Source organism: Schistocerca cancellata, chromosome 3, assembly GCF_023864275.1.
Source record: "Schistocerca cancellata isolate TAMUIC-IGC-003103 chromosome 3, iqSchCanc2.1, whole genome shotgun sequence".
In the NCBI taxonomy this organism is placed as follows: Eukaryota; Metazoa; Arthropoda; class Insecta; order Orthoptera; family Acrididae; genus Schistocerca; species Schistocerca cancellata.
The window spans coordinates 64,320,983-64,334,991 of record NC_064628.1 but is presented as its reverse complement, the minus strand read 5'-3'; the positions used below and the strand labels follow the sequence as shown (position 1 = coordinate 64,334,991).

General features: G+C 42.9%; 1 protein-coding gene across 1 annotated transcript in view; it reads right to left on the bottom strand.

Moving 5' to 3' along the window:
- LOC126176978 (histone-lysine N-methyltransferase E(z)) overlaps positions 1-14,009 on the bottom strand; it is a 100,768-nt gene that overhangs the window by 73,870 nt on the left and 12,889 nt on the right. Inside the window, exon 4 of the mRNA XM_049924193.1 lies at positions 9,776-9,967. Coding sequence (XP_049780150.1) covers positions 9,776-9,967 — 192 coding nt within the window. The remainder of the gene's footprint in view (positions 1-9,775; positions 9,968-14,009) is intronic.

Sequence of the window (14,009 nt, the reverse complement as noted above, 5' to 3'; positions counted from 1 at the left end):
GTGGGGGGGTTGGGTTGTTTGGGGGAAGAGACCAAACAGCGAGGTCATCGGCCTCATCAGATTTGGGAAGGAAGTCGAGCATGCCCTTTCACAGGAACCATCCCAGCATTTGCCCGGACTGATTTAGGGAAATCGCGGAAAACCTAAATCAGGATGTCCAGACGTGGGATTGAACCGTTGTCCTCCCAAATGCAAGTCCAGTGTGCTACCACTGCGCCACCTCGCTCGCTGGGGGGCGGGGGGTTATGGAGTGCAGTGTAATTACATCAGGTGATGCTGTGGAAATTAGACAGAAAAATGATGCACAAGAAGTAGTTTTGCTGTTTGGGCAACATAAATGGTAATGAGAAGAAGAGAAAACAATCTTTTAAAATGTGGTGTTACAGGAGAATGTTGAAGATTGGATTGGTGGGTTGGAATACCTAATGAAGAGGTACTGAATTAAGTTCTGGAAAACATAAATGTATGGCACAACTTGACTAGAAGAAAGGGATGGGTGACAGAACACACATATTGTCAATTTGGTAATGTAAGGAAGTGTGGAAGGTCAAAATTGTAAAGTGTGACCACGTCTAGACTACACTAAGCGGGTTCAAAGAAATGGAGATTGCAGTAGTTATGTTGAGATGAAGAGGCTTGCACAGGATTAAATAGCATGAAAAGAAGCAACAAACCAGTCTTCGGACTGAAGATGATGATGACAATGACCACTACCACTACCACTACCACTACTACTACCACAACCACCACCACCACCACCACCACCACCAACATATCACAGCCTTTTGCATTTTGTGGTTGAAAGAGCTACCATCTGTCACAGATCTCCTCTTATCATGTTGTGTACAAGGGGACAGATGAAGTATGTACACTTTTGGTCCGTTCACTCATCATCAGACACCAAAGGCAACACCTTGTTGATGCAGCCATCCTTCTATGTCCCTCACCATCTGTATCATTTGATGGTAATTGCTACAACTCATTCCACTGACAACACTTTATAAAATGGGTGTTTTGAGTCCGCCTCTTGATAGGTTCCCCAGGATTTTTTTCCTTGCAGTATGGTTTCCATAAAGCTGTTATGTGATCAGGTATCCAATTAATTAAGTTTTTTTTCTCTGTATCACATTAAACAATGTCCTCTTCTCTTTAACTGCTTTTAGTATTTGTCCATTAGATTTTGTTTCAGTCCGGGATGTTCTTGTAGCTCTTCTTCATATTCAAATCTCTATTGGTTCTAATGTTTTAGCATTTTATCGCTTGTCTCAATGTCTGTTCTTACTTGTCTGTTTGATTCATGTACAACAATTATTTTAGTCTTGTTTGTATATATTTTCAGTTTGTGGTTATCTAAAGTGCCAGAAAATTTTTAACACATAGCTCATATCCTTGTCAGAACACATTAACATTACTATATCATCATCAGTAAATTGAATAACCATTAACTATGATCCCTTTGGTGATGGTTCTTGTTATCTGTATTGCACTTTTAATAAATAAATAAATTAATGAGAGAGAGAGAGAGAGAGAGAGAGAGAGAGAGAGAGAGAGAGAGTAGCCTTGTCAGACACCTCTTCTTATTCTTGCCTCTGCCTTAGTGCTATTGATATCTAATTCTGTACTCATTTAATGTAATGGATTATTATATTATAATGGAATATATTATTTTTGTTGTTATAATTCTGTACTCAAATTTTTGTGTACTTTGAGACTCAATCTTTTATCACTCCAGTGCAGTCCAGTTTCATTTAGTTTCCCAAGTAGTATCTCCTAGCTACTCTATTTAAAGCTTTCTCTAGATCAATGGATGTGGCACACATTTTCCCATTCATCTTGAGTCTAGTTTCAGTTGCCAGAGATTGTAGTCGTGTGTGTGAATTGCATTTGCGCGTGCATGCGTGTGTGTGTGTGTGTGTGTGTGTGTGTGTGTGTGTAGATTCTTTTCCCTTCCCTAAATTCAAATTGTTGTTCATCTACATGTTGGATAACTTTAGCTTTTAGTAGTTCCTTAACAATGTTGAGGTGAATTTTTGAAGCTTGGCTTAGTAATGCCAAAGTTCTATAACTTTAACAATTATAGGTACTTCCTTTATTAGTTACGGTAATTGTTTTATTGTTCAGTAATTCCATTAGTACAGCTCCATTCTCATGGGAGACATGCATAAATTTGTAAAAATTAACACTGCCCTCTCACTAAAGTTGCACAGAAGTCTCGCAATTAATAAGGAATGTCTCATCACTAATTCAGCTATGAAAAAATTCAGTCATCTTTTTTGTGAAATGTCAGGTATGTGACATGAAGATAAATGTGCATATTTTACAGATATTTACTTGGCTTCATCTAATACTGGGAAGCACTCACCAAATTAAAAAGTTATTTCCTGCTTGGAATTCTGAACTCGCAAGGAATGCTTCGATGTGCTGCTGCATTTAGCATAATAAGTAGGTGACGTTAAGTTATTGCCAACTCAATTAATTCCTACCGAAACAATACTTAAGGATGTCCTCAACCTCAAGATTATTTGCTTTACTGTTATCCATTTCATAATGATTGACCCTGACTTTGAACTCATATCCTGGCTGCACCTCATAATGAACATCAATGTTTGTACCTTGCTGGATGCATGAAAATATCTACTTTTACTTGGTGTATGAATATTACATTTTAGTTGAAAATGGGATGAGATACACATTAATATTTAAGAGAAAGTGTGCTTTTTCGAGCATTTTTTGGTGGGTGTCAACCCTGAGGAGCTGTAGAACTTGAGACTGCAATAAAAAGAAAAATTTTCTTGTTGCAATTTAATAATACAATCTTTTCTAACTGAAGGCACATTTTTCATATTTTCTGATCAGTCATTTCACCACTATAATGTCAATTGCAAGATGATGTGAATGAGCTCATCGCTGTAGCTACTGCGGTGGAGAAAGCAAGGGTGCAAAGCTTGAACTTTCATTGGTAACACTGTGTGTCACTACTAATGAATATGCCCCATGTTTGTCAGTTAACCCTCTTGGGGGACATTTTTTGTAGCATATCAGTGAGGACAATTTTTTTGCTATTCTATTAGAACTGTGATCAATGGACCATATTTTTTGAATATTTAATTTTTGTTATTTAGTACCAAAAGCTATGATGGTCCATATACCACCATGGCACCTCTGTGAGATATTGAAACTACGGTGGTAAATGACTTTCCCACTTTCATTTTGTGAGCGGCTGTGTGTTGCCACTGCACACAAAAAAGTAATGAACAGTATTTTCTGTTTTTATTTTATGTTTTATTTTGCTTTCTTTAAAAAAATGTTTGTTACCAATACTAAAGTTTACTTACCACAATGTGAAAACAATCCTTGAAACTTCATCACACAATAACGGTATCAGCTGATACAGGTCACAATAACATACACTCCTGGAAATGGAAAAAAGAACACATTGACACCAGTGTGTCAGACCCACCATACTTGCTCCGGACACTGCGAGAGGGCTGTACAAGCAATGATCACACGCACGGCACAGCGGACACACCAGGAACCGCGGTGTTGGCCGTCGAATGGCGCTAGCTGCGCAGCATTTGTGCACCGCCGCCGTCAGTGTCAGCCAGTTTGCCGTGGCATACGGAGCTCCATCGCAGTCTTTAACACTGGTAGCATGCCGCGACAGCGTGGACGTGAACCGTATGTGCAGTTGACGGACTTTGAGCGAGGGCGTATAGTGGGCATGCGGGAGGCCGGGTGGACGTACCGCCGAATTGCTCAACACGTGGGGCGTGAGGTCTCCACAGTACATCGATGTTGTCGCCAGTGGTCGGCGGAAGGTGCACGTGCCCGTCGACCTGGGACCGGACCGCAGCGACGCACGGATGCACGCCAAGATCGTAGGATCCTACGCAGTGCCGTAGGGGACCGCACCGCCACTTCCCAGCAAATTAGGGACACTGTTGCTCCTGGGGTATCGGCGAGGACCATTCGCAACCGTCTCCATGAAGCTGGGCTACGGTCCTGCAAACCGTTAGGCCGTCTTCCGCTCACGCCCCAACATCGTGCAGCCCGCCTCCAGTGGTGTCGCGACAAGCGTGAATGGAGGGACGAATGGAGACGTGTCGTCTTCAGCGATGAGAGTCGCTTCTGCCTTGGTGCCAATGATGGTCGTATGCGTGTTTGGCGCCGTGCAGGTGAGCGCCACAATCAGGACTGCATACAACCGAGGCACACAGGGCCAACACCCGGCATCATGGTGTGGGGAGTGATCTCCTACACTGGCCGTACACTACTGGTGATCGTCGAGGGGACACTGAATAGTGCACGGTACATCCAAACCGTCATCGAACCCATCGTTCTACCATTCCTAGACCGGCAAGGGAACTTGCTGTTCCAACAGGACAATGCACGTCCGCATGTATCCCGTGCCACCCAACGTGCTCTAGAAGGTGTAAGTCAACTACCCTGGCCAGCAAGATCTCCGGATCTGTCCCCCATTGAGCATGTTTGGGACTGGATGAAGCGTCGTCTCACGCGGTCTGCACGTCCAGCACGAACGCTGGTCCAACTGAGGCGCCAGGTGGAAATGGCATGGCAAGCCGTTCCACAGGACTACATCCAGCATCTCTACGATCGTCTCCATGGGATAATAGCAGCCTGCATTGCTGCGAAAGGTGGATATACACTGTACTAGTGCCGACATTGTGCATGCTCTGTTGCCTGTGTCTATGTGCCTGTGGTTCTGTCAGTGTGATCATGTGATGTATCTGACCCCAGGAATGTGTCAATAAAGTTTCCCCTTCCTGGGACAATGAATTCACGGTGTTCTTATTTCAATTTCCAGGAGTGTATATTGATGAAGCAAAGCAATGTGTTCCGACAACAGTAGTGATCCCATGATAAACAAACTGATTCTTGTAGCAGTTTTCATACGCCTGCTGCAGTGTACTATCACATGTCAGGCATAGACAGAGGTGGTAAGATGTATTCCCAAAAGCTTTGGGAGACCTCTAAGTTGGTGGTAGGTATGCTTCCCAAGGACCACAAATGAAAGATTAATTTTGGGTACACATACTTCCCACACCCCTTCCAGCAACTACTTTGGTGGTAACCATATTTCCCAAAAACCATTAAAACACTGTTGTTTGGTGGGATATATACTTCCCACAGTCCTGAAGGCTATATTTCACAACAAACAAACTACAGCTGGAGCAGCGGACTGCCAGGAGTGTACAGAAGTGGTAACACACATTCCCTTAAATGCTGTAAAGAAATGTGTGCGGTAGGAAGTATATCCCTCACAGCCAGTGCAAGGGTTAAGAGATTGTAAAGCAACTGCATTTGTAGCAGGAATGTTATGCAAGGCTGTGGTGGGTCTATGCTGCCATTGTTGTAATGCGCGATAAGCACCTATTTGCCAGCAAAGAATGGCAACTAGGTAATAGCATTCCAATACAGCATTTCTAAGTTTAGATGTTGTTGTGAGTAAAGGATAACAACATGGGAGTTTGGAAATGAACTCTAAATGAAAAATGAACTCTTAATAAATGAACAATGGCATGCACATCTTCACAGTAAAACAAAAGTCAATTAACATGAATAAATTTTGCTGGAAAGAACAATGAGCTCGCCTTCGCTGCTGGCCAAGTTCTCACTGCTGCTATTGCAGTCATCTATGTGGATCAGCAATTGTTCTATCATTGTGTCAAGACCGTGGGCTGTTTGTGCATACCTATTTTCAAGTTTGTGCACATGGCTCTCTGAATTCCTCCAGATACTTTCACGAACACTTTCCAGAACAGAGTGACACAACTGTAAAGTATCATTTATCTTAACGTTGTCATTCTCTTTTCTAACTTGTTCTTGACAAAAGCCAAAATAACTTTAATAGCGTTAAATTTGCAGTGTAACAAAAGAAATATCTGAAGTTTAAATACACTTTCCAAAAGGTATTCGTGTGACCTGAAATGCAGTCAAGTGTGTTCTGGCAAGCCTACTTCAGTAAATTCCCCATATATAACAGCAACTACAGATCTGTTAGGTAATTTTGTGAGAACACACTCAAACTACTCTTTGAAGTGCCTGGAATTCATCTCAGAACGATAATTTACACCTACCTTTCGCCCAATAAAAAATAAGCCAGCATTTCACATTAGCCCATCTTCGTTCCTAATGTGGCACATTATAATACCTTTTCCAGAACAGACTGGTGCATGAATGCTTCCTTTCCAGCCATTCCAGTCTCGAACACTGCCTCTGTGGTAATCATGTGGTAATCTGATGCATAAGGTATTTTTTGTTCCTGCTATCAAAACTTTCTGAAATGATGTGCAGCATACCAACTACCACCAGAGTAATAAGTATTCCATCCAGTTTATTGCAAGTGTCTTATTTCTCACAAGAACTGCTCTTTTTTTCCTGCTTTCAGTGTTTTCCATCAGAACAGGCGGGATGAAAGGGGATGGTGGTCAACTGTTTGAAACCGTTACAGTGACAGAACGCCTGGAACTGCAATGACATAAATTTAGAGCCCTTTATCTGACACCAGGATGCACGGCACTCTCTCACTGGCAAATATCAAGCGGGCTCAGTTGGTAGCAGGGCTGGTAGTGGATAGCATCCCTGCCACATAAGAGAAATAAGAGAGGGCATCCACCACCAGCAAACACTTAGTTCCCTCAAAAGGCCTACCAAAATCAATGTTAGCCCTTCCTCAAGGGCCATCAGGGCATGGCCATGGCAAGAAACATTACACAGGAACCACACGATTGATGGAGCAGGCACAACATACAACAGGAGCGGAACACATGTTCAATGTCAGTATCAGTGCCATACCAATATCAATACTGCGGGACCAATGCCTCCATGTGTCACATGCCAATGTGAAGCACGAAGGAGCTTGAGGATGCACGGCCAAAGTGAGGGCAGAATGACAAACTGGCATTCAAGTCCTTTGTGGTCAACATTAAGAGGCCCTTCATGGCACTGGATTGGTAGGGCAACACAAAATAAATTGGAAAGGTCAGGTCGGCCTAGCTGGAAAGATAGTCTGGCCATTCATTCTGCACCACAGATAAAATTTGGGCAAAACAGACAGCTTCCTGGTGACTGAATTCTGTTGGGGTGAAGGGGAGGCAGGAGAGGGCCTCTGCATTGGTGTGTTGGGCATCTTTTCAGGAGCATCGAACAATGCCCAAATAACAAACTGAAAGGTTGGTGGCCTGTCAATAGATGAAATTTTTGCCATACAAATACAATATGAAATTTCTTGACCCCACAAATGATTGCTAAAGCCTCCTCCTCAGTCTGTGGCTAGTTGAGCAGCACTGCAATAAACATTTTGGAGGAGAAGGCATTTGGCTGTTCAGAACCAACCAAAATTGACAGGACAAAACCATAGTAATGCCATACTGGGATGCGTCCACTGTGAGCACTGGAAGTGTCAACTGTAGACCTGGTTTCACCTTGACACTGTCCTTAAGGTAACCAACCACAAAAATTTGATGTCCTTGTGCAGATGATTCAAGGAGTATACAATTTGCACCACTAGCAGAATAAAACTTGGCATAGTATGTGATTTTACCCAGGAACGATTGCAACTGTTTAAGGTTAGTAGGGATCGCCAAATCAGTGATCATGTTGACACTGTTGCACCTACGCATGTGATACTCTATGACAAAGAATGTGCCCCAGGTATTTGATATTAGGGGTGAAGAAACTGCACCTTTTCACCTGGCAGTGGAAGCCATTTTCATGAAGCAGTTTGAAAAGGGATTCAAGGCTCCTGTCCAGCAGCCATTCTGCGTAATAGTGTCCATGTTGTTTATGACACTAATTACACTGCAGCCTAACAACAAGGTACCTCTGATGATCATAGTACCCATTTAACAGGACACAGGGATAATGAAAGATAAAGCACTAGGGTCCAAGAGTGATTGCAACTTCTGTACCACTTTATACAACTAGAAGATAAGAGGGAAGCACTTTGCCGCGTACCAAAAATGCTATAAGCAAAACAGGGCAGTTCAAAACGACCACAGTAAACTTCCTGCTCTCTATAGACTCGTCAAAGGTAGAGAATGGCAGTGGGGGTGCAGGAGTGACTAGCAACTGCGCCAACAACAAGACAGGCCCGAAAGCAACATGGAGTTCTTGCTGTTGCTGCCATTGCCCCTGGCAGTGGTGCTGTTCCAGTAACAGCTGTTGTTGATCTTTTCCTCTTGAGCTGCAAACAGTTGCTGTTATTGTTGGAAATGTTGGAGTCAAAGTTCCAAAAACTCGGGAAACATAACACCGGCACTAGATGAAAACGTGTCCCCGAAAGTACAATAGGGTAAGACCTCACGCCACTATTTTGTCGACTCCCATTATGAATGCATAATATCTAACATAGACAAGTCCTCAGAAGTAGAGTGCTGAATGAAAGCCAATAATAGGAACAATAAAATCCCAGTACAAAGCAGGATTTAATCCAGTAAGTAGAGCAGTTGACTGGTAGTAGGTTATGCAATGGACTGTGAAAGATTTAACCACACTAGCTGTTTCGCCCCATTACTGCGAGCTGCTTGGCCCACATTACATTACATTGTTTGATTGTTCCTCACACGCCCCTGGTGGTGATCATCCACCACAATGTGTAGCACCTCTGAACTGCGATCAATATCAGCCACTGGTGAGGATATTCATTGATGAGCCAGTAGTTGGTCGACAATCATCTGATGGTAGAGACAGGGTATGGATAAGGCCTGCAGATGGTATTCTCCTCACACATCATAATGCAGGACATCTTCTCATGGTGGTTCTATGATGGTGTGGGCAGGAATCAGCATGACAGTGTGGACAGATTTGTTCATTGTGTAGCATGGGAGCCTTACAGCACATCGATATTTGGATACATTTTGGAGCATGTTGTGCTTTCCAGTCCATTTACTGAAGTTGGGTTTACAAAAATGCACAACAATGCTTGCCTACATGTAGCAGAATTTTGCATGGATTCTTGGATGAAGTGGAGATTCACACTATGGCTTGGCCAGATCAAAGCCTTGATTTAAACCCACTGAACATGTAAGGGAGCAGATGCGAAAAGGTCTGTCGGGGGCCTTCCTTAAAGAATGGAAGATGATTCCTCAAGATACATTGCAGTATTAATCATGAGCATGCCTGAAAGATTGATTGCTGTGATTGATATGAGAGGAGGTAATATTTTGTGAAGTGTGAAATACAGAAAATCAAAACAAAGGTGTGTTACTTTCATGTGTTTCCTCAAAATATGCTTGAAATGTGAATTTATTCATGTTACTTTTGCAACTCTGACTTAATTTGTTTATAATAGTCTTTTTTCATTGTTGGACACATAGATAGGACCATACCACAATATTTGATTGTAAAATACTAAATTAGTATCATAAAATGACTGAAATTTAAATTAAAAAATATAAAATAAATTTTTAAAAAATCAAAGTGTTGTATTTTTCGTGCCAGTCAGTGCAGACAACTTTCCAACAAATGTTGAAAACCAACATCATAATTAAAAAAAAACTCGAAATTAAATAATTTAAATTAGAACCAAATGAAGAAAGAGCTACTTAACAAAGAAGTATTATATGAGTGTCACTACTAGGAGCCATAGCCACTCTAAAGAGCATAAACCATAGCCAGACAAAATGCTTCCTGAAAAGTTACCCCTCATAAATATGATAGCACCATATACTTGTTTTTCATGAATACAAAATATGTAATTATTGCACGAAAGGAACATTAGGATTTGCCTTAGTAGAAGAAAAAAAATTCTTACCTCTTTGGTCTGATACTGCATTAAAGCATTAACAAGCTCCACAAAAATTGTGTCGTCAATGAATCCTGATTCTCGGTCGCCATGAACTTTTCCATCATAGTTTTTTATCAGCTCTTCAATAAACGTCCCATCTTGATCCAAAATCTCATCTCCCATATAAGGAATGTTATGCAAGACAGTTTCATCTTCCACCTGCAAAAGATTGAAATTGGCAATTTAACGTAAGACGTGAGAATTCAATATGTGAATATTATATACATTAAAAATACTGATACAACCCAATAAAAATTAAAAGGTATAATGGAAAAGGATATACACTCCTGGAAATGGAAAAAAGAACACATTGACACCGGTGTGTCAGACCCACCATACTTGCTCCGGACACTGCGAGAGGGCTGTACAAGCAATGATCACACGCACGGCACAGCGGACACACCAGGAACCGCGGTGTTGGCCGTCAAATGGCGCTAGCTGCGCAGCATTTGTGCACCGCCACCGTCAGTGTCAGCCAGTTTGCCGTGGCATACGGAGCTCCATCGCAGTCTTTAACACTGGTAGCATGCCGCTACAGCGTGGACGTGAACCGTATGTGCAGTTGACGGACTTTGAGCGAGGGCGTATAGTGGGCATGCGGGAGGCCGGGTGGATGTACCGCCGAATTGCTCAACACGTGGGGCGTGAGGTCTCCACAGTACATCGATGTTGTCGCAAGTGGTCGGCGGAAGGTGCACGTGCCCGTCGACCTGGGACCGGACCGCAGCGATGCACGGATGCACGCCAAGACCGTAGGATCCTACGCAGTGCCGTAGGGGACTGCACCGCCACTTCCCAGCAAATTAGGGACACTGTTGCTCCTGGGGTATCGGCAAGGACCATTCGCAACCGTCTCCATGAAGCTGGGCTACGGTCCCGCACACCGTTAGGCCGTCTTCCGCTCACGCCCCAACATCGTGCAGCCCGCCTCCAGTGGTGTCGCGACAGGCGTGAATGGAGGGACGAATGGAGACGTGTCGTCTTCAGCGATGAGAGTCGCTTCTGCCTTGGTGCCAATGATGGTCGTATGCGTGTTTGGCGCCGTGCAGGTGAGCGCCACAATCAGGACTGCATACGACCAAGGCACACAGGGCCAACACCCGGCATCATGGTGTGGGGCGCGATCTCCTACACTGGCCGTACACTACTGGTGATCGTCGAGGGGACACTGAATAGTGCACGGTACATCCAAACCGTCATCGAACCCATCGTTCTACCATTCCTAGACCGGCAAGGGAACTTGCTGTTCCAACAGGACAATGCACGTCCGCATGTATCCCGTGCCACCCAACGTGCTCTAGAAGGTGTAAGTCAACTACCCTGGCCAGCAAGATCTCCGGATCTGTCCCCCATTGAGCATGTTTGGGACTGGATGAAGCGTCGTCTCACGCGGTCTGCACGTCCAGCACGAACGCTTGTCCAACTGAGGCGCCAGGTGGAAATGGCATGGCAAGCCGTTCCACAGGACTACATCCAGCATCTCTACGATCGTCTCCATGGTAGAATAGCAGCCTGCATTGCTGCGAAAGGTGGATATACACTGTACTAGTGCCGACATTGTGCATGCTCTGTTGCCTGTGTCTATGTGCCTGTGGTTCTGTCAGTGTGATCATGTGATGTATCTGACCCGAGGAATGTGTCAATAAAGTTTCCCCTTCCTGGGACAATGAATTCACGGTGTTCTTATTTCAATTTCCAGGAGTGTATAATTAAATATACTTCATTACAACGAACAAAACTATCAGAAAGTGACCTTCCGATTTCTGTAGTGTGACGGTTTTTCCCATACTGAAATTAACATTTGAAAATGATTACCAATTTTAGTAACAATCAAGTTCTATTTTTTTCCTCACTCAAATTCTGAACACTCAATACTGGTACTGTTCAGAGCGACGGAATTAATGGATTGACTCCTTATGCATTTTATTTGTGCATTCATTGCTTTAGGTGTATTTTTGTGATGTTTAATTATGTTTTCACATTTGCACGCCATACATAGGTAACCTACAACTGGCTGGGTAACCTGGATCTCAAGCTGGAAGATGTCTTGAAGAAACAACCTATAATTAGAACCAGGCCAATGAAGCACTGCAGTGAAGCTATTCTGTCATCCTCTCTCTCTTAAGAGGTACCAATCAACTGAAGTAGTGGAAAAATAATTCAGATGGCAAGAACATTTCCTGTGAAAGGTAGGCTAAAGGTCATCTTCCAAACTATGGTTTGTATTAAGGGGAGGTTTGCAGGCAAAAATTCGAAAATTTTCACATTTTACAAAACATGCCCTATAATATGATGTACTCTTTCCTGCACAAATAGTGCATGAATTATCTGTGTGTGACATTTAGAAGTATTTTATTTTTAATTTTGAAGTCTTACATGCATATCTGAGAGACTACCAAATTTCAGACATGCATCTGTTTATATATCAATATCTCGGAAACTACATTTTATAGAAGGCTGTGATTTTCATCTCTGACAGAAAACACGTGGCGCTCGATGTTAGTCACACTGCTATTTTGCAGTCGCTTGGCATTGTTTGTTTTGATTGAAACAGAGACTTTCAACATAATCTGGTGCAGTTTGACATAATATAAAAAACATACCTTGAAGTCCAGAATGAGATTTTCACTCTGCAGCGGAGTGTGCGCTGATATGAAACTTCCTGGCAGATTAAAACTGTGTGCCCGACTGAGACTCGAACTTGGGACCTTTGCCTTTCGCGGGCAAGTGCTCTACCATCTGAGCTACCGAAGCACGACTCACGCCCGGTACTCACAGCTTTACTTCTGCCAGTATCTCGTCTCCTACCTTCCAAACTTTACAGAAGCTCTCCTGCAGGAGAAGCAGGAGAGCTTCTGTAAAGTTTGGATGGTAGGAGACGAGATACTGGCAGAAGTAAAGCTGTGAGTACCGGGCGTGAGTCGTGCTTCGGTAGCTCAGATGGTAGAGCACTTGCCCGCGAAAGGCAAAGGTCCCGAGTTCGAGTCTCAGTCGGGCACACAGTTTTAATCTGCCAGGAAGTTTCATACCTTGAAGTGCTAGTCTACTCAAGAAACTTAGGTTCGGTGGAAACCAACACACTAGATGTGTAAAACTGTGTGTTGTTCGAGAGTTGGAACCCACAAACAATGTAAAATCAAATAACCTTCATGTGCCACCAGAGAACAAGGGAGATGCGACCTCACCCAATGCAAGTAAAACTAAATTACATAAACAATTTGAGGAACTAGGATTACTGCAGGATAATTTAGAAAATAGTACTTCTGGTCTGGGCTATGTTTTGTGTGATATGAACATTTTAATTCAGATGTTGTGAGATACATTGTGCTGTAATATTTGTGGCGGAAAAGTAATTATTGAAGAAGATTTTTCTGCAAGAATTGGACTCTCTATGACAATAGTAATTATTTGCACTGGCTGTGACAGCAAGAAGTCATTTGTAACATGAAATGAATGCAAGAATAATCTTCATGAGGTATTTGTTAGACTTTTCTATGCCATGAGAGCTATCGGAAAAGGTCTTAGTGCACCTCAGTGTTTCTGTTCGGTTATGAATCTACCACCATCACCTACGAAAATTCAGAGGTATAATGAAGTTATAGGGGAAGCTGTTGAATCAGTCCATTCCCTGTCAATGAATGCTGCAGCAAATGAACCTGTTGAAGTGAACGAAGGCAACACTGATATACCAGTTGCGCGTGATGAGACATGGCAAAAGCTTGGTCACACGCTGAAAAACTCAGTTGCCACAATCACAAGTGTAGACACAGGCAAAGTAATTGATTTTGAGGCACTTACAAAACATTTCTATTGCTCCTGTGACAAAAATGGAAAAAATGAACATGAAAACTGCCAGAAAAATTATGAAGGAACTAGCGATGGAACGGAAGCTGATGCCGCAATGAAAATGTTTAGCAGATCACTGCAGGAAAGGGGAGTATGCTACACCCAGTTCCTTGGGGATGGAGATTCTAAGGTGTATAAGTGTGTTGTTGAAGCAAATCCATATGAAAATATTGTGACAAAGAAATTGGAATGTGATGGTCATGTGCAAAAGAGGATGGGCACACGTCTCAGAAAATTAAAACAATCTCTTCGCACCACCACACTGTCTGATGGCAAGCCACTTAGAGGTCAGTTGACTGATAAAACAATAGATCAGCTCCATAAGTATCATGGAATGGCCATCAGAAATAACAGA